The sequence below is a fragment of the Buteo buteo genome, chromosome Z, assembly GCF_964188355.1.
Source record: "Buteo buteo chromosome Z, bButBut1.hap1.1, whole genome shotgun sequence".
In the NCBI taxonomy this organism is placed as follows: domain Eukaryota; kingdom Metazoa; phylum Chordata; class Aves; order Accipitriformes; family Accipitridae; genus Buteo; species Buteo buteo.
This window is the reverse complement of record NC_134204.1, coordinates 23,521,922-23,546,099: the sequence shown is the minus strand read 5'-3', so window position 1 is coordinate 23,546,099 and position 24,178 is coordinate 23,521,922. Positions and strand designations below refer to the sequence as shown.

The 24,178-nt window shown below is 37.7% G+C and overlaps 1 protein-coding gene across 4 annotated transcripts in view; it reads right to left on the bottom strand.

Moving 5' to 3' along the window:
* Positions 1 to 24,178, bottom strand: part of RGS7BP (regulator of G protein signaling 7 binding protein) — a 43,909-nt gene that overhangs the window by 15,688 nt on the left and 4,043 nt on the right. For 3 of the 4 annotated variants that reach the window (XM_075020931.1, XM_075020929.1, XM_075020930.1), the window contains one exon: positions 39 to 169. In XM_075020931.1, coding sequence (XP_074877032.1) covers positions 39 to 169 — 131 coding nt within the window. Of the gene's footprint in view, positions 1 to 38; positions 170 to 1,005; positions 1,025 to 24,178 lie in introns of those variants that run through there. The other variant, XM_075020932.1, reaches the window with a different exon arrangement.

The following is a 24,178-nucleotide window of genomic DNA, read 5'->3' as shown; positions in this document are numbered from 1 at the left end:
TTTTAAATCAGCATCTGTATATTTGTGCAATTCAATACCTTTCCGATGAAACTGCAGTGATCCTAGCAGACATATGGACTTAAGCATTTCTGTTGTGTACATTTCTAAGCAACACTGCAACTGGATGTATAGTCTACAGATTTCAGGATGAATTTCACCATCTTCTGGGCTGCAGTAAAAGAGAGAAAATTTAGTTAGGAATGGGACTGCAAGGACGTGAGGGTCATCAGATCCACTTCCCTACTGTTGCAAGTAACCACATCATAATCTACTTCATAAACTATTAAGCTACATGTATATGATAAAAAAATTGTTTCTACCAAACTGTATTTACAAACATTTCTTTAGCTCTATAAAGATCTAGGCTTAAAACAGCTAAATTTGGGTTGTCTTTGGTAAGATTGCATGTCCTTATTTTCTACTCCGCATATTTTTGGAAAAGGGGTAAATAAGTGACTGAGATGTTTTCTCCTTTTTAAAAGCTTTGGATAAGTGTTTTCTGGTAGATTGAAGTGTTCTTTTGCCATCCAGTTTCAGTCACCCTTGGTCCTGGTGCAGGTGCAGGAGATTGCAGGGCCACTTTCACTGTCACTGTTCAGGTTACAAATTCTGGATCAGGCATAATCAACCCTACTTTGAAGACACTCTCATCAGAAACAAGTCAGTTGTAGTCTTTTGGTTCTATAGTTTCTGCCTGAATTTCTTTCTCCCTGTGTTTAAATCAGTAGTCATGTGATGCTGCACTGTGAGGAGAATGGGAGGCTCAAGAATTTTTTCAGAAAAGTAGTAACAATCTTGAAAACAAAAATTGAAATCAAGAGCAATCCTACACCTCCAATTAATTGCTTAGGCCACTAAGAAAAGATCCAGGAACAAATTGTCATGCCTGGCTGTACAATCAGACATTAAATCTCACTGTTGTAGGCTGCATGGGCATAAACATACTTTTTTTTACAAACTTAACTGTTTCTGTAAGTGCTAACAAAGTGATTTACCCAGTCATACCTGAGAATTAGGTTTCCAATGCTCCTTCCAAAGGTACCTTCAATAGGGCAGTAAGTGGTAAGATTGAAGAGTTAGGATTTCAGTCATTTCATGTTCAGACATTCTTGCTATTGGTTTGCTTCATAGTGATGTTAAACGGTAAGATAACCCTCAAAACTGGATTTTATAACAACTAGATGAACCTGCTTTTCTAAATAACCTGAACCTAATGGCATTTCTGACTACGACCGGTAAGAAATGAAAAAATATTTCAGCATGCTTTCAGATTTCTAGCCTATGAATAACATAAATGAAGCTTTCACAGTAAAAAGATTACTAGCATTCTTTACAGTGATTGAATTCCCTGTGGTTAAACTGATGCTTCAAAAGGCCCTCCTGTATATCAAATAAAAGTAGAGTTGTGGATTTCCTCATGGGAACCAAAGCAACTTACCTGATAAATTATTTGCAGCAACACTAGACTGGGCTGCTATGGTCAAACAATTTCTTAATGTCAGTCTAGGCCAAAGGCTTCGAGACCTACAGCAGACAATGTCTATTTAAACTAGTAAAATAGGTTCTTTCTGACCTAAGGTAAAAGGTCATTATTTATACTTAGATCCAGGGTCCAGTCAAAATGTGAAGTCCAGCTCTTTTGTCCAGAACAAAGCTTAAAACCCCTATTCTAAGGAAAATCCTATCAGTTTATGCTGATACAATCTTCCTGAAGTTCAGTTCAAATGGATACTGCATACTAAAACCTGTTAATTCTTGTATTTGAGATTCACCATTATTTTTAACAAAGGAGACCATACATTGCCTAGAAAGCGTGCACCTTCTGCCACTGATCTCAGTGACACCAAGGAAGAATATACTTAGTCATACCCTGGGGTAAGAAAATAGGGCCAATATAAGGTAGGCCCTGATGCATACAGCTCAGTGAGCAGGAGAAAGGAGCAATCTCAAAGGAATATTTGATGCAAGGACTTGCCATAATCTGCCTCTAATGAGGAAGAAACTGTGTAGTTTTCCAAGGTCCTCAAGGGTTCCCGCCCCTCCAAGTCACATCAGAAACCAAATGGGACCATGAAGATTTCACAGAATTGTCAAGAACATTCCTACAAGGAAAAAGCAACCTTAGCACTTCCACAACATATGAAGGAGGACTACCAGTGTTTGTACGTGTCAATGAAAACTGTAAGAATCACAGCAGTGGTAACCTGTACTATCAAGAATACTTAAACAAGCAAAAAAAGAAGCCAAAAAAGAAAAAAAGACAAGGTTGGAAAAGACTTAAGATTGAAAAGAAATCATGCTGGACTTAGTCAGAAGGGATAAGGGAAGATTGGTCCCACCTGCCAATACATTACTAAGTAGACCTCATCAAAAAGGCAGGAAATGACTGGAGTACAAATTACAATTGCTGTGGTCTGTGTCACTTCAGGAGCAATACCATACACATGATAACATACCTGCCCATCCTAGGAGCTTTATTTCTTCTGGCTAGACTATAATATGTGCATTTCTCTTAAGCCACATCTACTTTTCTACTTATAAAGTGAAGTCTGCATTTGCTGAAAAATTATACCATGCACGATATGGTATTTCCTGCATCTTATCACAAATACAGAATAAAGCTATGGTGGTAGAAGAAAAAGGGTTCACCCCCAATATTCTGAAGATATCTTTTCAGATACTGCCTATAATATTTCTCCCTCTTCTCAGTGAATCCAACTCAGAAAACATTTGATAGCCTTAAGGCCCTGAATAATTTTCCTTAAAAATTAGCTACCTGACAGGATTTTTTTTTGTTTATTCAGAGTCAAGTCCTTAAATACATTTGAAAACATGTATTTCCTAGAAAGGGATCTGTGCTGAAATCTCACATTGTTTTCAAAGGATAGGAACATAAATATTTTTAGTGACTGCATAAGAAGTAGTATAACAAAATAAAGAATGCTAGTTCTGAAATGCTGAAAATTATGTGTAGAAGACACAGCATTACAACACACATACATGCACACAAAATTGTTTTGGAATAAACTGAATTTGATTTTTTAAAAACTGTACTTCACTGCAGACTCCTCATACACTTAGAAGTTCTACTTTGTGTATTATAATGCTATACTTTTTTACCTTGCATTAAGTATCTAGTACTTTTTATCTTGCATTAATCCATAGTATCTAGTCCTGGTTTAACAAGAGTTAAATCTTAACATTCTCTGCAGTTGTGTTTGCGGTTCCTTTCACTTTTAACCAATCTATTTGTTATATGAATTGCAGCTGTTAGATCTGTGATCACTCAGCAGATTAGCAATGGACTGTTCTCTCTGCATAAAAAATAACCAAAAATTTAACAGCATTTCTTTTCAAATTGGCAGATGGCAAGAAGGGTTTTTAACGTAATCATATTGGTATTAACCCAAGAAGATAAAACACATATAGCCCAGACATAAATTTAATTTGTTTTAGTGTAAATCAGGAACAGTGCTTCAGAAGTAGACTGTTATTTCTAATTCATACCAGCATTTTCAAGACCAGCATCTAGTGCTTCATTTTGCATGTACTGCTCCTAATGATTTCAACATTTTCTGTAAAAGAGGTACTACAAAATTAGATGGATCTTACAGCAGAATAAGATTCTAATGTTTGCTGTAAGAGGCAGTTTCAGGAGTAAATGTAACCTTACAGAATTCATGTAACCAAATACAGCACAAACAAGCAACTAGCCAAACATAGCAAAAGTACAGCACATGACGTTTTTTTCCTCTGGGATAGTATTTTAACTTTCTGAACTGTGGGTCTTATATATCTGTTTTTATTTCTCTGATAGCTAAATTTAGGAACCATGCAATACACCTTTAGATAACACACGGCCTCTTGCAAGCTTTTACTATCCTGATTTGCCCTACCTTTTAGCTTACAGATGAGATTTTTTTGTACCCCTTAGTGTTACATATTCTTACATGTGCACTGAACACTATTCCCAAGTTCAGCACCATGTAAGTACTGCAGTAGATGGAAATACAGCTCCCCCCCCCCAGCCCTTGTCTGCATCACTTACTGTCGTAGCTCATTTCCCTCTGAGCACATATACAGTAATTTCCTTTGAGCTATCCTTACCAATAGAGAAATTACAAAAAGATTTAGGAGTGTAGAATTCCATTTACTTTCCATATTTAGCATCCAGGTCCCAAACTTAGCTCTTGAAAATCATTGCTTATTTCATGTAATACCTAAGTCCTGGAGCCCTGCTAATATACATGCAAGCACATTCAGTTTATGCTTGGGTTTCCTAGATTCCTAAACTTTTATTTCTGAGCAAGGTTTCCTCTGTCCTGAAGACAAACAGTTACACAACTAGTAATGCATAAATGAGTCATTGATTTGCCCATTGCACCTGCAGGGCATTGCCCCATAAACATTCATGTGCAAAATGGAAACTGCAAAAAATAAAGTCACCACAGATGGTAACAATAACCTTTTTCTGCTCAGTGATGAGAGCTGTTTCTCATAGGGCAATACAGATCTATTCCACTCTCTTATGCAAGTAAAGCCAAATCTGTCTAGCTCTTCTGAAAGCTATGATTCTTTAACCACGAGTCTATCAGTAAGTGGAGTATGGAAACTTACTGCATGAGAAGACAATTTCCTTGTAGCAGATTTAGATAAAACTGGATTATGGTTGTCCTATTTTTCTCTGCATTGTTTCAAGTGTCAGAAATCCTTAGATTTTTTAGAAGTCATGCCCATTACAGGAACTTTATTTACAATGTTGAATGTATTTCTTCCTTTCTAGCTGTCACTGGCAAAAAGACTGAGGGTCTGCACACGTGTAAGAAAACAGTATTTTCCTCATACAGCTACTTAATTTCTAAGAAGCAAAAATGGTGAAAACCTTTCTTTAAAACTTTTTTGGTTTTACTGACAGAATTTTTAATTGTGCAGACTAAGAAAGCAGAAATTATATACAAGATGATAGGCTTATAAGCCAATTTCAATTTATCAGTGGCTTCCTAGTCACAAATGAGCTGGAAGAGTAATCAGAAAGCAGAGGAATAGGTATTTTAATTCACTTTTTTTTTCTGTTCTAAATGTAATGCATTTTTCTTGTAAACTATATCTATGATTACCATGAGAATAAGAACTGGAAACATCTGTGATAGATGTTCTGACCCATTCTTGTTTTTTCAAGAATATGGACCATCTGTAAATGGACTGTGGGCAAAATTCTTCTCTCATTTGCAAACCCAGGGTAACAGTAATGACATTCAAGAAAAATATTTTTAATTATCCGAAGTTTATACAATGAGAATTATTTCCAGGCCACTACCCTCACTGATTGTCTCAAACAGTTTAATTAGTGTTTTATTGCAGTAATGACCACAAGAATTCCATTAGCTTGGAAGCAAACAATTTTCTCCTATGCATGTATATAGGCCTCATTTTCATCTCTGAAAGCTACATGCTCTGATGCCAATGCACATAAAGATTTCTTTTATATTCCCTGAAGTACATTCTGTGTAGTGGGCTTAAAATTTTCCTTTAAAGTGTCAATTTCACTTCTTTCAGTAATTTTCTATTTCTGTATGTTCAGTGTCATGCCATGAGAAAAGCTGAACAGGGGACTAGTACAGACATAACTTTGAGAATGCCCATTATGATATGTTTATTATTAAATAGCTATATATCAAATTTGTATTTATTTACAGCAAAAAGTTCATGCAAGCTTGTATTATTACCCCCCAAAGTCAGCTACCTCTGTTTCAGTTAGTCCAGCTGATTTCTTTATGAAGACCACTTAGATATCCAAGAGAAATCTCATATAACACAATCTCGTAACAACTACCGTGCTAAACCGTGTTCTCAATGGAGCTGTTTAATAGCTTAAGTGCAGCTGGACATAAGAGAGTTAGCACAGCACTGAGACCCTGCCCATGAGACTGAGACCAGTTCCTCATCGCTGGCTTCCAAGCACAGCTGCCACAAGGATGTGCATGGGAATTGTGCTCACTTCCTGCATGCATTGTGGAGCAGAAATTTTCTTGCTTCTCCCTATCCACTCAGGTAAGATAAAGAGGTACTGATAACCTTTACAGGATTTGAATACACAGGTTGTGGCTTCTTGGGGATACTTCACCTGATAGGGGAGCACTGCTGCCTTTCACAAAATTAATTCAAGAAATGGCCCGTGTAGGAAGGGACCAAAGATAGAATGTATGGAATTCTACAGCTCTGAGAAAGCCTCTTGACTTGCCAGTGAAGCAGCAAGATATGTGTGTTCCCATAAACGAGGAAGGGGGAATGGTGAGATGGGTGTACATGTGCTTATGCAAACACTTTGCATGTAGGGTAAAGTTTATAGGTCGATACAAGCTGGCATATTGCTTAATAACTGCCAGACTTCACTCCTGCCTGATCTTCACTAGAAAACAGTAGGCTTTGATTTTCAAATGCAATCAAGAGAATGGGTTCCTTCATAGATTTTTTTAGTTTTGTTTTTAATAATAAAAACTCTACATGAAAGAAAGCCAGATGGTTAACTTATTACTACCAATGACATATCTCATCATGAGGTCTGTAGGTTTACTTATTTGATCTAGAAACACTTGCTGATATCTAGGAAAAACTGGCTGATCATTTGGCTCTAATTTTCCTTTTTTTCTCCCTCTGCTAAATTATGCTGACAGCTGTATATTAAAAACTTTCAAACACCCTGTCCCTCCCTTACTAGGAATTCTGTAGTTGACACATGACTACTGTACCACCAGGGTGCCATAAAGGGTAGAAGTCCTTATTCAAAGACATGAATACTACTCAGTTGATGAGAAACGTGTACTACTGTGTGAGCTATACTTCTGCCGTTTGAGAGTTCTCATATCTACATGTATAAAAAGTAGTTACAAAAGAGAAAATGCTGATTTATTCCTTTGTATAACAGTAGTTTCAGTTACACAGTTTATCAGGCTGCTATTAAAATTCAAACTATAAATTTTTGTGAATACAACTTAAATAAATCTATAACATTACATTTTCATACTTTAACCATTGGTAAAATAGATGGCTGTCTTTCCATAAAATCCTACCTTTTAAAAATCAAGTCACATTGTTCAACTGAGTATGCTTATGAAGCACTGACAAGAGGTGGAATTTACTTTCCTTTGTATTTTCCTAAGCTGATATTTAAAATAAAACCTATAGAGGGAGCTCTTATACCAACCATATAGTAGCCAGTACAGGTAAGAAAGGTGACTGCAGCTCTTTAGATGATCACTTTAAAATACAAGAATAAACATGATTAAAATGCCCCTCCTTAACATGAAAAGGTAAAGAGTGAAAATTCCATTAAAAATTGTGATTTTTTTTCAAAAATAGTTGACATGATTTTATTGTACTGCCAAAATATTGGTTACAATTGAAAAACACCTTCAGGTTTTCCTGAATTCCCACGTGTCCAGCATTCATAGGTCCATTGAAATTAGTGAAACTTAAGACTACTAAAACTGAAAAAAGATTATGGTATGGATAATTCTGAATTTAACTTAAAAATTTTAGTCACAGATTTACAACAGAGCAGCATTTTACTGTCAACAACATTTAAAAATACATACTGATGTATTATCTCTGGTTAAAAGAGTAGCTATGTTATATGAAGGGTTTTGTATACCTTTTTGTAAAAGTATTATTCTGACAAATTCTATTGTTAACTCTAAGGAAAAGTATCATTTTTATCAACAGTATCAATAGTTCTAAAATATTATGAGCTGAAAAAACTATCTAGACATATAATGAAGACCGCTAGTCTTCAGCAGCGAAAGGAAAACAAACCTTCGGCAAATCAGAAATGAAAATGAATTAATCAAATTCTGACTTACACCCCACATATGTACTTCCCATGAAAAGGAATGTAAATTGGCTTGATAAGCTGTGGAAAATCACTGTCCACAAATACTACCCTGTAGATTGTCTTTTAATGTAGTATTGGAAACACTGCAGTTCAGAAATATATAGCAGCCACAAAGATGATCTGGAAACAAGACCTACCTCAGACATCATGGTTCCTCTGGTAGAATGAAATATGTGAAAAATACCGTGGAGGAGATACGCTTAATCCCCTTAGATACTGAGGGCAAGAGGCCCCTCTCATTATGGCTCAGGTATGACAGCCTACTAAACCTGCCTCTGCTTTCGTATCTTAAACACATAATTTATTTCTTTATCACTTAACCATTCATCTTTGAAGGTAATAAAAGACTTGCTGATTCATTTTGAATATATGTAGGAAGTCATCCAATGACAATGTTTTCTTCTAAAGAGATCTTGAGAAAACATTATTATTTGTGTTCGTCCCATCTGCTGGGCTTATTTTTTTTGTTTAAATGTATTTTTTTCACACAAACTGCTGTCAGTTTCAGTATCATGTGTTGGTTTTTTTGTTCTCTACTAATGTGCTTTAATACTGTGATACAACTGCTACACAACATCCCAGTCCAGTCAGAGAAAAAGCAGGGCTAGTTCTTTCTAGTAGACCCATAAATGGTTGCAATGTTGTTTTTATTAAATCAGATTGTTGTTTTGAAGCAGTCACAACAGTGCTCTCAATAACAGAAGACGTGATCAGATTTTGTTTAGTTAGACCAGTGTAAATCTCCAATTACTCTGATAAGGCTGATGGAGTCAATCTGCGTATATGATAATACAAGTAGAATAAAAACATAATGCAGTGACTCATATTGTGGAGACATTTCTAACTCCCAAGCTGATGGCAGTTTAGATATTTCAATGCTAGAACAATATACTTTTCTTATCCATTCAAGAAAAACTCACTGACTTCCATAGAAGTTACCTGATGAACCAAGGGCCTTGTATGATCTGCAAATTATAGTAATTTTGAATAAGCTGTTGTTTCCTTTTTCTGGTGGGCTCTCCTCTTTCAGAAATACCCCAAAGGATAAAACATAGCATCACTTATATTATTGAAGTCTTCTGGGTTTTTTTATGTTGAAGTTCTAAAACTCTTTTGGAAACTCACTATATGAGATAATTACTACAGATGCAGTAACGTTACCTTTAAACTGAATTAATTAATAATTAATTAATACTGTGATTCTTCCACACCCCTGACTTTGTTATCAGGAGAACAAGTATCACACACTGTTTTTAAGAGCTGTGCCTGTACATAGCAGCGTATCCAGTATTTGCAGGTGCTATTCAGAAAACATTTTTTTTTTTAAATTATCAGAATCACAGAACGGAATTTTCTAGACTTGTTCCCTCAGAAGTGAATTTTACTGGCTGAATTAACTCAAATGTGGGCAAGAAGTAAATTACCATAGGACTATCCAAATAATTCCAGTAGAGGACAAAAGCTATTACAATCACTTGGTAAAACTTCTCGGTCTTAAGTAAAACAGCACTAATGTAAGAAATTGTATTTGAACTCACTCCACTTTCGGTAAGACTAGGTGTATTGGGTGTGGGGGCAAGATTTAAGCAGCTGTGGTGGCTTCAGGTTGCTCTCTGTGGGAGGAGGTGAGGGGCTGCCCTGTGCCAGCCATGGCCAGCTCCTGCTGGCTCCACAGCACATCCACAGCAGGACACAGCTAAGCCCATCAGCCAAGCGCGTGGCACCTCTTTGAAGACGTATTTTAAAAAAGGGCAGAAAATACCACAGGGAGAGAGGAAGAGGGAACAAAAAGAGTGAGAAACAAGAGAGGGAACATCAAGGTCAGAGAAAGGAGGAGGAGGTTCTCCATGGCAGAGCAGATCTTCCCTGCAGCCCGCAGAGAGGAACACACCACAGCAGATGGATATTCCTGAAGGAACTGCCACCTGTGGAGAGCCTATACTGGAGCAGATTTTCCTGACAGGACTCCAGCCTGTGGAGAAGCCCACGCTAGAGCAGGGGAAAAGTGTGAGGAGGAAGGAGAGGCAAAGCGGAACCGTTATGGACTGGCTGCAACCCCCCCTTCCCCATCCTTCCTGCACTGCTGGGGGCTGGGGGTGAGGAGGAGTCTGGAGTGAAGTTGAGCATGGGAAAGGAGGCAGAATAGGTGTTGTTTTAATGCCTGTCTTTTTGCTTCCCATTACCCAAATCAGTAATTATTTTTATTTTAATTGGCAATAAATTAGGTTAATCTTCCCCAAGTCAAGCGTGCTTTGCCTGCAACAATAGTTGATAAGCGATGTCCCTGTCTTTATCCTTCCCCTACCCACGCCCCCCAGCTTTCCCATTGCTGTTCTTCCTATTTTCTCCCCATGGCCTGCTGAGGAGTGAATGAGCAAGCAGCTGGGTGGGAGTCTGGCTGCCAGCCAAGGCTAAACCTAAGCTTAAAATCCCCAACAGGATACTTCTAAACACTCAGAATTCCAAGTGAAATTGCACGTGTGTCTTTAACTATGCTTTTGAGTTACTGTAAGATTTAAAAAAAAATAAATGCAAGGCTTGACCACCAAACCTTTGCAGAAACTAACCCTAAGCACCCTTTCCATCGTTCTTTCCTTCAGCTGGCTGTCCTTTGCCTTTACTTCAGGAAATCTGTAAGACTTCTGCACTAGCCAAAGATGAGCTGGACAGGGCCTTTCTCTCTGCACATTATCAGGCTCCCTGCTGAGAAAAGGTGGTGTCCAGTTAGATGAAATAAAACTTTGGGTGAGCTCTCAAGTCAGCCTTGCTTAGCTCTAGCCTCAGTTGGACAAAAAAATCTCCCAGCCTTATTGCCTCAAATTAGATGATACTAAACAATAGATAAACCGAAACCATGACACAGACCTTCCAGAAAAGATCTGTGCTAAACCAAGAAGGAGGCAGTCAGATTAGCTGTATATACAACAATATTTAAGTTTCCCAAATAAATTCTATTCAATACTCTGCCTTGTCAGCATCTGCAAGTTGTTCTCAAATTAATTTCTCTCATAAACCAATAGTGAGAGTCCAGACAGGTCAGTGCCCTCCAACAGGCTCAAGCCCGGTATACCTCCATATTGCCTCTTACAACTTGACTGCAGACAGCTGAAACTCATGCTGCCTGTGGATGTCCCCTTTGGTTTTAGTTAAGCTTCTAAGTTCTTTAAAATATCCCTTAATCACTTACTGCTCATTAATAAATGATTTATAAATTCTCTCTTTCGAAAGTCCACAAAACTTAAATGGGAATAATTCATATCTACAATTCTGTGTAGTTCCTTTGGCTCATAGTTGGAAAGAGAATGTTTGAAAACTATCAAAACAAGTATCTCATGCGGGATGATCTATGAAATTTGTTCTGATCTGTGTAGACAAATAGGGTCAGACTTCCCAGAAAGACTTGAAAATGAATGAAATGATTCAGGTATTTGGTGCTGTAGGATCTAGGTCACAACAAACTACTAACATACCGGATTTAGAAGGAAGTCTGCTGCAGGCAGTGATGCCATCTGCTGTTGACCATGCATAGAACAGTAAACCAGATGACTGCTTTGATTAATGACAGGTCTCTTTTCCATTTTTTTCTGTCTCTAGTACCTACTTTGAATATAAATTGCAATATAATTTTTTTTTCTAAAGGGCATTGCATAAAGCACTTGTGTGATCTGGATACCTGTTATCTGTTTGTAACTTAGATTTCTGGTTTTCCATATCTCAAAATGAGAAAAAAGAGCAGATGTGAAGGGATGGTAAAATGAGAAGTGGTAAGGAACAATGTATTTTCATTTCCTCAAAACCACTTTGGGCTACAGACTATTGAAACTAACAGGAAAATGTTCTTTAACCTTCACTGGATTTGGATAAGAGCTATATTGCATTAACAATTACTGAAAAGATCCATACATTCTCATAATCCTTTTTTATTATTATTTTAGTCAAACAATATGACTACTACAATTCTAAATTGGAAGGAAAACAGTCCACCAAGCAGATCATTACTAAGTTGCTCAGAATAAGGTAGTTGGGATTCTGGATGTATCAAATGCTTCTAGGAGTGCTTTGAATAGGTAATTCTTATGCCCTGGAGTATTTTTATATCTTTTTAAAAACAAATATCCAAATACCTCCATATAAAAGTATTCCAAGTGAAAAAGAAATTGTGGTATAGTGTCAGTAGAAGTATCTCGCACAGCATCACCAGATATTTCACAGATCAAATCTGTATGAGTAGTTAAGTTAAAAATCACAGCTGAGAGACTGTGAGAAAACTTGAATGTGTCAAAAAAAAAAAAGAGAAAAAAGAAATAGATTAGCTTCCTGAAATGTTTAAATTCATATATGGAGAAAGAAATTTCTAAAACCATCTGTTGATAAAATGTGTTCAGGAAGCAGTATTTTAGCATAAAGAACTTTGAATTATTTTCACTTCAGATTTTTAAATCCTGCTCCAGTCTCCACTTGACTTTGTGAACTGGTGTTACTTCTTTATCCTCTTTGAAATGCCCATTTCTGCTTGGGAAGCAAGGATGCCTCCACAAAGTCTTCCTTGGGCATCCAGTATCTTGTATTAGTAACTGCACAGACATACTACGCATTTCCACGTCTTGAATGATGTAAAATGAATAGTAAGGCTGTACACACACTACTTCGGGTAGGTCTGCAGCTAAATTAAATGCCCAGACTTTGGAATGTCCATAACTTTAAGGCCCTGGTGTTCTTCAACCTGCATAAAGGGACTGCATCCTCAGCACCCAGCCTCACTTTGCTTAGCTGATGTACTGGGCTATGGTTGCAGTTGTCATACTATCCCGAAGTACCAACCTGTTTTGTTGGGGTTGGGGTTTTTTGGAAGGCGGTGTAAAAGCACATGGGTGGATAGCTCTGCTTCAACACCGTAACAGCTCCAGAACTTACAGAAATAACTGGAGGCTGCTGTATAAACAAGGAATTTTTAAATATTTTGCCACTTAGCCATTTGCCATGCTGACAAGGTTACCAACAGTAGATTTGCAATGATCTGTCTTGCCATGATAGACAGAGATACGAAGTGTCAGCTTTTCTTTGCTCACCCAGTAAATGCAAACTTGTTTTCCTCTGCAATGGGAAAGCAGTTTCTTCAACAACTCTGAGCACATAATTTAATATAATATGACAGTATTTGAATTCTTATGCCAAATGTGCTGGCAGGAAACATTCATGCAGAAAGTATTCATACAAAAGATAGGAATAGCAAGGTAAGAGATGGAACATAAGAGAGAAAAGGAAGAACTACTGTGAATAATTGTCCATATACAAATAACGGAGTGTATTATTTTTCTTATAGTTAAAAATGATTTAGAAAATCTAAATGTAGATCTGCAAATGTATCCAGCAAGGAGGAAATAGTATTCAATAATAGCCAGCACTTCAGTATATGTTTAATTTTAAAACATGAACTTAAACATCATTTAATTGATAGTACTGGAAGGATTCCTGATTAAAGAATGCTTAATTTAATGCTTTGTTCAGATGAGACCTTCATGCCCAGATAAAGGTCTCAAATATTTAATTGTTATGAAACAGAACTATAAAGCACTTACAAAAATTAGAACAGATTTTACATAACTTAAGTAACTTTGGATTTGGTTGGAATTTTCCCTGCGTAACCCTGACAGATCTGAGATTTTCCTTGGTTGGAGACTGATCTTGCACGTTACTGATGATGCCGCTGAGAGCAGTTATCCTTTATTGTTTTGTACTCAACATCTTACTAGAGCAAACCTCCATGCACCAAAGTTCATGATAAATACAAAGTCTTTTCTTACATGACTCTGCAGGAAGTCTAGCACTTGCAGAGGCATGACAGAACATGGGTTGTGAGGACATGCACTTAATTGGATGATCCTGCACAATTCACTTTGCAACTGCACTGGTTGATTTCAGTGAAAGGCACAGAATCACAATTGTGTTTTCTAATTAAAGTGTTTCAGAATGTTGAGAACTACTGAGAATTAGTAAAAATATTTCCATTAACAGGAAAATTTCAGTCCAAAACTTAAAAAAGGAGTTAAGAAATCAGAAGCAAAACCCCAGTATATGTGGAATTCTAAGAGCCCATGTTGAAGTATTTTTCTAATGCACAACTTCATTATCTCATGTTCTCAGTTCTCTTAAGATATATGAACGTATTGATAACATAGTCTGGATTTGTAAGATTCAGTGAGAATCAGAAGTAGTTTTCTGAAAACAATATAAACAAAGCTATACAGAACCAAGGTAAGTACAGCGTCTAACACTAAAAATTGCAGCCATGTGGGATTTCTTATCAAACGCTATTTAAGAAAATGATCAGGAAAGAAGCACTTAAAACTCATGACTAAATTCTCAGCTTTGGCCTCAGCTGTGTTTCAGCACAAATCTAGAGAAGAAAATTACTGAAATATGCTGGTGAGACAGACCTCAAAGCAGTGGGCCTACAGGGGACATAAAGGCACTCTTTTTGATTGTCTTGGTTATAGATCAGCGCAACTGCAACTTTTCATCACATCTGTGAAGCTAGGCATGAAGCTTCAGTACACTTTTTTTTCAACAAATGTGTTTTTTGCAAAATTTTGCCAGGAAAGAAATTTTCTCTCAGAAATACTGAAATGAAAAAATTGGTTTGGATTGGTCTAACACTAATTTTGAACCATGTAGGTTTCTCTGGTGACCCTAATTTTTGTGGGCATAGGATCATTAGCATGACATGAAAAAATCATAATTAGCTGCACTTGTAAGTCTTTAAATACCTTTGAAAATGTAGTTCTAAATCCCTTTTTAAAGCACTATTTACAGATATAAGTTAGTATCACTCAGGTTTTTGCTCAGGAAGTGTTCATTAACTGATTCCACTTGGGACATGCTAAGATACATACAGGACTTGCTATGTGCTGTTATGTGCTAGGGCCTAAAATTCCAGCAAATTGACATTTAAAATAATTTTTTTAAGAAAAAAATTAGGAAAACAGTGTGATAAAAATGTAATCTTCACAGGCTTTATTTAGGAAACACTATAGCAATAATAGAATATTTGAATATTATGCCTTCCCTTGAAAGACTGAAATATGATGTAAAAGCGTTAAATAATATACACAATATTTTTCAGTGATAATAAATACTGGTATTTATCTGTAGCAATGGTTGAAATAACCACTCTGTTTTACATTCCTGTTTTGAGATATACAAACCTTTTACATTAGAAATTGAAGTGAAAGAAAACAACATATGTAGCCAGAGGCATTTGGGGACTGAATTACATTGGAAGGGTCCCTTTGGAAAGGCTGTAGCATCAGAGCTGACCTTACTCAGACAATTCAGTGTTTCTGCAAGCATTCTCTCACTTCATGCCCTTCTCTTGCCCCATTGTGTCCTTCCTTCAGATTACCTGCTATCACTGTTGGACATAAAAAACTTTTCAGACTTCTATGAAAGCAATTTTCTCAGGGAGTAATCAGACAGAGGATCCAGCTGTTAGGTACATGTATAGAAGCGGGAACTGTGGGGATTTTGAAAAGCCTACAAAACTTAAGTGTTGACTCTTTTTTGACAGTTGCTGTTACCTTCGCTTCACTCCAGATTTTCTTGTACCCTCCTTTCCCTTGTCATCGCTTTTCTTCAGTGTTTCTGTTTCTTCCCTTTATTTTCCTAGTAGCCCATCTCCAAACAGTACTGGAATTAATATAAAATTGCTGCTGTCACATTAACTATTTGGAAACTCCTCAGGGCAGAGACCTGAATATACTGATAACAAGCCCACTGGAATCCACTTACCTTTAGATCTGTGGCGTTACTGTAATAAACATGATCAACAAGAATAATGAATGTTTTGAATATTTTTTTGTTTGTTTTGGGAAAAGTCTTGAAAATCTTTCATTGAACTTCTGACTGATGTTTTAGGTGAATCACTTATTAAATAGGTATATGGTGAAGAATACTCAGCATTTATGTGAGTTCTGAATCTCTGCTCCCCTGCAGAGATTATGTTTTATATGTTATGTTATGTTTTATATGCTTAAAAATCATGGGAGCAAGGACTAGAATACAAGTTATCCTTATACCAAGGAAGTGCCTTAACAGTCTTCAATGTTTACCTGCACTGGCACTGCTTGAAACCCAAGTACAGTGCAGACCTCCCTTGTGGAGGTCTACATTTTGCCTTCTGGTGCACAATACTCTGCCCACAGGGTCAGATGATGGCAATGTGCCCCCTCCTTCCCCACAGTTACCTCACAGCTTCAGGTCATGTCACAGAGGAAAAGCTATGTTGCTCTATGCCTGCCAGGGAGAATACTGCTGTTTGTGTTGATCCTTGAGCATGGGGCAGAGTCCCTGGCTGCTAGGCTGGGACTCAGCTTCTCTTCTTTCTCTTCTGTTAGAGGACCCTTCACATAAGTCACAGGCTTACCTGTCTGGCCTAGACAGCTCATGCAGTCCTTGAATGTCTTGGCAGTAGCAGTGCTGCACTGGAAAGTGCCATGAATGTGCTAGTTGAGTGTGAGATGGAAGAAAGGGGCAAATAAGTGACTGACAAATATGATGTCCGTCCTCATTTTAGATCCCACTTTTCCCTGACTGTAGTCAGGGCATTTTTCTGGGAGGTAGGTCTAGAAATTAAGTTGACTTACTTTCAGCTTTGGTTTAAAAGAAAGTGGCAGGTGCCACTGTGTTTTGTGAGGAGTCCAAAATTGTCAGTGTGTGTTAGGCTCTGAGGATGCTCTGACAGCATCTGTGGGATCAAGCTCATCAGAGCTTGGACAAGCGAGAATGCCTCACTTCTACCTGCTGATTAGGTTTACTGTTAAGGAAAGAAGTGCTAAGCTCTTCTGTTTTGTCAAAACTAAGTTACACTGTGTCACTGCAATTGTAGAAATTCCAGGCTTTTCAGAATTGCTGTTTTGGGCATAGAGAAGTAAATGCTAAATTCACTTTTAGGTATGTCTGCTGTTTACTAAATCTGGCCTTCAGTTATGAAAGACAGATCTATAAAGGGAGATACTAATACCCTGTATCTTCAAGTCCCAACTGCCTATGAGAGCACAGTTCCAAAGACAAAGGTACAAAGGAAAAGTGAGTCTGTAGAGGTTAGCTATTTTGAGAACTCTAGCTTTAGTAAGTAACCTTGTTTTCTCCTCCATTATTTGCTTTATGAATTCGCCTATTAGAACTTTAGGTACCTGACTTAAGTGATTTCTTTTTCAACTTGCAACTTAAATTGAGTAAGCAGATTCTATTCTCAACAACAGAACCCACCTTAACTCAGTTCCACAGAAAATGGTCTTAGCTTTTCAATGTCCCTTTCCATCATTTTAGATGCACACAGCTTGTATAATTAGAAAAAATTTTGCAAAGGAATCTAGTAAGAACAATGTATGTGCATCTTATCCTCTTGAGAAAGGAGTAAGCTATGGTATACTTACTGAACTATCGTGTGCTAGTTTGTCTATAAAGAGTATGTTCACAAAATATCCATACCTGAGCTTACTTCCCAAAACACTGCCATGTAGACAAACTCCCATTAGTCAAAAATGGGATTTGAGTCACTGGCACAGGTGCAGTCTCTGATACACAGTAGGAAGTCTAGAATCACTTCATGACTGAGACAAATTGGTGAAGATATTCCAAACAAAGTGCAACGCAGTCAGAATTTGCCCCTAGAATTTGATATGCTCAAAATCACAAGAAAAATTGTAGGCATTTAAGAAACTTACAGTAAATGTTTACAGAAGCTGAATGTATAGGTTGAGGGAAAACGAGACTTTATATGATAAGAATGCTCAGTAATGAACTTGCTCCAGATCCTGAAAGCTCTTCTTCAGAGGGAGACAAAGATCTCCCTGACTTTTGTCATTTTGGACAGTCCCAGTTAAGTCATGAGGACGACTTGCTGAGTAAGGTACTATTTAATGTTCTAAGAATTGCAGGATCTGGCCTGCCAGATTGAAACAACTCATTGAGATGATTTTAGTATACGCCTGTGAGTGTAAATGGGAAGTTTTATATTTCCAACAGTTTTCAGAAGCAGAGAATCTCAACATTTTGTACTAACTTAATAGGATTTTTAAGGTCAGATTTTTAAGGTCTTACTGTTTTAAATATCTGCAATATTTTCACAAAACCCCCCATAGGAATTCAGGGGACATTATGCTGTTGGTATTATCATGTATAACACTATTGATTGTAGCAGTGAATATTGACTGCTTTCTTTGTTTTCTTACATGTCATCACATTATTTTTAATATTTATTTATACTGTCATCAGGCCAAATACTGGTTATCATGGTGCAACCTCTGTGAAGCAGTTGCCTTATTCTTAACTTTCATCTGGCTGTTGAAACAATGCTAACTGTAACTGAGGTAGAATACAGGGGCAGTGCCTGGAATTCAGAACTCCAGGGATCAACATTAACATCACTTCCCCCAATTCTGACACATACACTTAGAGAAGTACAATGGCAGTGATTGTAAACACATCTAGGGAGGGCAGAGATCTCCATACATGCTGCTTGATTGGTGTCTAGCTTGGGCAGAGCTCTAGTCTGTTGCTCTATCTGCTGGCATTACCTTGGTTTTGATTCATGATCGTAAGAATTCTTCCCTGTTGAGCTACGTGTTTGCCGTAGTTTAACCCGAACTGGCAACTAACCATCACACTGCTGCTCACTCACTCCCCCTGTGGTAGGATGGGGGTGAGGATTGGAGGGGTAAAAGTAAGAAAACTCACAGGTTGAGGTAAGAACAGTTTAATAATTGGGGGGGTGGGGAATGTAATGAAAAGGAAAATAACAAAAAGAGAGAGAAATAAAACCCATGAAAAACAAGTGATGGAAATGAAAAACAATTGCTCACCACCAAGTGACTGATGCCCAGCCTGTTCCCGAGCAGTGGACCCCTGGCCAGCTTTCCTCCTAGTTTATATGCTGAGCATGACGTCATATGGTATGGAATATCACTTTGGCTTATTTCGGTGAGGGGCCCTGGCTGTGTCCCCTCCCAACTTCTTGTGCCCCTCCAACCCCCTTGCTGGCAGGGCACCATCAGAAGCTGAAAAGCCCTTGACTTAGTATAAGCACTGCTCAACAACAGCTAAAACATCAGTGTGTTATCAACATTATTCTCATCCTAAATCTGAAACACAGCACTATACCAGCTACTAGGAAGAAAATTAACTCTGTCCCAGCCAAAATCAGAACAGTGTTGCTACGTTTTGTTTCTGCTCAGCTATACTGCCTGCCTGCAGTGCTTTATTTAACATCTGAAGTTAAACAGTAAAAATGGTTTCTATTATGTCTGTCTTAATGCAGCTTTCATTAAGTTATAAGCCTGAAGTCTCCTTTTCTCTTTATTTGTAAAATACTTTGGAGCAGTCTTTTTTGTTTGTTTGTGTGCTTTAGAAAGCAGATAATAATTTTAAAGTTTCATAATTTGGGGAAAATTCAGACAGTTAAATAAAAATTTGGCCACAATTGGGTGTCAACAGATTGTTTTAACACAAGCTTAGGAACTGATCTAATAGTAATTCAGTCTGAAAAATTACCCTCTATTGCTTATTGAAAACATCAGAAATCTACTGTAGATTGCAAAGGAAAACAAAAGTAGAAATTACCTAAAACTACATATTTAAAGCAACACTATGGTAACATTTCTGTGCACTGAAATAAAGACAGGAATGCAATCAGGATGTGATTCTTAGGTCTATTTCCTTAACTTTTCTTGAACTCAAGGGAAGTTACACTAACAACTGTTTTATGAAAGTAACAGATGCACATCAATGTCAAATAAGGAAAGTTTATCTTGGAATTTTCCCAATGAGAAGATTTATGGTGACTTTTGTCACAGGCCGGAAGGGACATCTAGAACTAATCTAGTCCAACCCTCCTGCTCAAAGCAGTGCCAGCTAAAGCAGGTTACTAAGGACCATGTCCAGCTGAGTTCTGAGTATCTCCAAGGAAGAAGACTCTACAACCTCTTGGGGCACCTGTTCCAATATTCTATCAACCTCACATTAAAAAAGGGGTTTTAAAAATGTTTAAATCAAATTTTCTGTATTTCAATTTGTGCCTGCTGTCCTATCACTGGATATCACTGAAAAAAGTCTGCCTCTGTCTTCTTTACACTATCCCATCAGGTATTTTTTACACACATTGATAAGACCCCCTTCCAAGCCTTCTCTTCTCCAAGCTAAACAACTCCAGTCTGTCAGCCTCTCCTTGTATGTGAGATGTTGCATGCTCTCAACCATGTTCATGGCCATCGACTAGACCCACTCCAGTATGTCCCTTTCTCTTTCCAACTGGGGAGCCCAGAACTAGACACAGAACTCCAGACATGGCCTCAACAGCGCTGAGTAGAAGAGAAGGATCAACTCCCTCAACCTGCTTGCAACACTTCCTAATGTAGCACAGGAGGCTGTTGGCCCTCTTTGCCCCAAAGGCACAGTGCTGGCTCAATTTGGCGTTCACCAGAATCGCACAGGTCCTTTTCTGCAAAGCTGCTTTCCAGCTGGTTGGCCCCCAGCTTGCACTAGTGTAGGGGTTTATTTCTCCTTGGATTCAGGACTTTGCAACACCAGTCTGAACAACAGAGGACAACCACTTTCAAAGCTATGTGCACACAGATGTACATTGCCATGCACCCCTGAGCTCCTCATGCAGTTTCATTTCATGCAAAAAAAAAGTCACTGACAACATATATAACAGACTGTCACAGAGATACTTGCCAGTTCTGGTTTCAGTGTGCCAAGTGCTCACAGAAGTACTTGCATTATGTAAGCATATCAAGTGCTTGAGAATATGAAAGGGACATTTACAAAAGAGTGTACACACTTGTGCAGACCTGTATCTTAAAATACAGTTCTGAGTTATCTTTCCATTTACACCCCAGACTTAGTGTACTTCACCTATAAAGCTGACTCTCTATTTGATGACTTCTAAAACATCATCGGTCTTTATCATCTCGTAAAGCAGACCGCCTTCCAAAACAGAGATTTGCACCCTTATTCCCCATCTTCCTATCGTTACAAGTATTTTTCCTTTCTTTTCCTTCGGAAAAAGACCGTGCTGACTTATTTTCCTGCTGCTTTGCTTTCTTCAGTTTTGACCATGACATCTGACACTGCAAGGGTGCACAATGTAATTAATTTATTTAATTTCTGATAAATTAATACAGCAGAAAATGTAATGAAAGGACCAAATCTTACTCACTTTCTTCAGAAGACAGTTCATTAAAAATCACTAAGAATTTTTAGTATGAGTGGGGTGAGCAGGAATTGACCTGAAGTCCTGAGAAAACCTACACTGAAAGAAGAGTTTGCTTTGACTTGCATTCCTAAAAGATCATCAACTATAACTAGGATATTTCAATTTAAATTATTTTTATTTCTAATTTTTATTCCTGGAAAGCCATGGTAATGTTGGTAAACTCAGGCATGCATCTGCTCTTTGATAAAATTTCACCTATTTCTACAAGAAAAATACATAAGAGAGCAAGTTAAGAAGAGGATGTTAATAGCTATGAGGCCTTATTAAGTTGGAGACTGAATCTGAATTTTCTTTCTCAATATTTTTTTTTGGTAAATTAATTTGTAACATTTTTAAACATACCACTGTGTAAAGATGTCATTATTCACCCTCAGCATTTTCTGAGACCTTCATATTTAGACAAATCCTGAAATCTTCTGTGAGAACTCATATTTGTCAGAAACAAATTGTTCAGATGCAGCCTTTGGCTCAGGAAACCCCTAAACTACAGATCGGTGGGTAGTAGCAAGTATACTAGGGCAGGCATCGTTCTACGCACAGCCTGGTTTTTGTATGCTTTTTTACGAAATCTCTGCTACCGGCAGCTGTCAGATTGGAGCTGGATGGAGTGATATGGTCTAATCCAATGCAGACTTCATAAGGTTTTATGTTTCCTTGCTACTTCCTTATCTTTGTCATCATCTCCTTTGTTTTTCTTTCCCTCAGTTTTTAAAATGTGTGGCTTTCACTTCCTCCATTTCCCTAGCTGAATCTCCTTTTGTTGGCATATCAGTGTATACTTTTCCTACAGCTACACCTGTAGTCTTCTCTTCTTGCTCATATTACACCACTGTCCCACTCTGATGTCCAGCTAATATTCCAGAACTGATATGCCCATGATCAAAGCTTTTTCCTCCTCATTACTTCTATCCTGTTCAGTTCCTAATGCATTATCTGCACCTCAGCATTTCTTTCCTTTTGCACAATTCCCAAATTTTCTTCCAGAGCTGCCTTTCTCAGCACTAGTGGATCTGTTCTTGCCTCTTTCCCTCCAAGTCTTTGCTCCTTTCCTCTTTGTTACCTTCCCTAGTCTTGTAGAACAGGTGCGATAGGAAGGGAAATAGGAGCCTTTTCTAGCTGCCTGAGTCTGGAGCATGTTTAAGAGTCTTAAATCCTGATGTATTCAAACAGGAAGCATAAAATGAAGCTGTCTGTCAATTTTCCAAGAAAGACATCGGCACAAACAAGATTAATGAACTTAATGTTGTCCTAGACAGTGATGCCAACTTCTTGAAAGAAAGAGTGCCCTGCAACAGCTCAGGTCACTTAGAGACTAACTGAAGATTACTGATGACCTTATCTAATAGAATGCTGATATGCAATGAAAATTTGTAGTCTAGTAACATGATTAGCTAACTGCTATTATTCTCTCTGGGTGGGAAAGCAATAGGCTTTCTTTAACAAGCTTTGGAAGACAGAATCGGTTGTGTTACCCAGAAGTTTGCACAGTGCAATGCTGTGTATTTTGAATTAAAGCAGTGAACTAAATGAGCTTTTGTCCCATCTGCTGACTACCAGCGGTTTCTGAGCAATACCCTACCCTCCCAACTATTTAATACTGAGGATGATTTAATACATTCCTGTCCCTAAGTATTTTTCTTCCCAGTACTTTTTCCTCCTACCAAATTAGGTTGCCACTCCAGATCCTATGCCATATGCACTACATTATTCTTCCTGTTGAATTAAGGACTGAACCTCTGAGGCTATTTATTACACCTCTCCTATTTCTTTTCTACACTGAATCCTTGCTGCACCTTCATCTCTCATCTTTCCTCACAGATACACCAAACAAGTTAAGTTGGCTTGTATGCCTTTCCTCAGCTGTAGGAGGGTGGGGATGTGAAGCACATCTTGTAAAATGTCTGTCAAACCAAACAAGTAATTTCCAGAGGGTTTCTAACACCTACCAGTTGTTATGGATATCACATTATTATCACAGTTATTTAAAACAGTTTTAGATTAGGTAAATGTCAATCTCCCAGCAACTGCACAACCCTCAGGACATCTTTGTGTGCATGACAGACTCCCAACTGTGAAATGATTACTTTAAAAAAACTCCATACTTCTAAATGAGCATGTATTGATGGTTTTCTTTATGGGGGACAAAAAAAAAGATTAAAAAAATCAAAGTTAGGTTCTGCTATTCAGATGCATTATTTTGGTTTGTATTAGTCTCTCTTCTGAGCCTGAAAGTGCACAAGATCAATTGCACTACTGTTTGCTTCCACATTTTCAGTTCACTGATTAAAAAGAACCGTATCTTTTGGTTGGTTGGTTTTTTTAAAATTCTCACAGACTTTAGTCACTTAAAAGCACATATTTTGTTTGAGGAACAAATCAGAGGTCACAATATCAACTTAAGAGTCTTTGCAGAAGTTCACATCTGAAAATGTTGACAGTTCTACTAAAATGACCAACCAGTGTTTTCTTCTGTTTATTTTGTTAGTGTGGTCTTCCCTTACAGACTAATCTTACTATGACAGATTTCTCATATACACTGAAGTGATGAAAGAACTTCAACAGGCATTAGGCCGAGCTTCAAAAAAAGGAAGGTTTTTCCAGTGGTACACAATGGTTTATGTTGAATAAGGCAGGTGCAGAAAGTTCTGACAAAGTGTAGTGAGAGAGACAGAATGCAGGAGGTACACAGGTGTTAACACAAAGGCCCCAGTCGCCATATTGTGAAGAACTCACAAATAATTAGACTTTGTGCAAGCAGCATTAATTCCCATTTTGTAAGGCACAGCTATTTATGCTGGCTTATCTTGTACTGAGGCATAGTCTCAAGTATGTGATGATACATCCTGTCACCATGGAAAGGAATGTATACAATGTAGTATCAAAGAACAAATGAAAACATTATATGCTGGCAAAGCTTCAATCCTTAGTTCAACACAAATAAGGATTTAAAAACATGTAGAATGTAAACACAAGTTTTCACAACAGTATTTGTATTTCCCTCCCTTATGTAATTT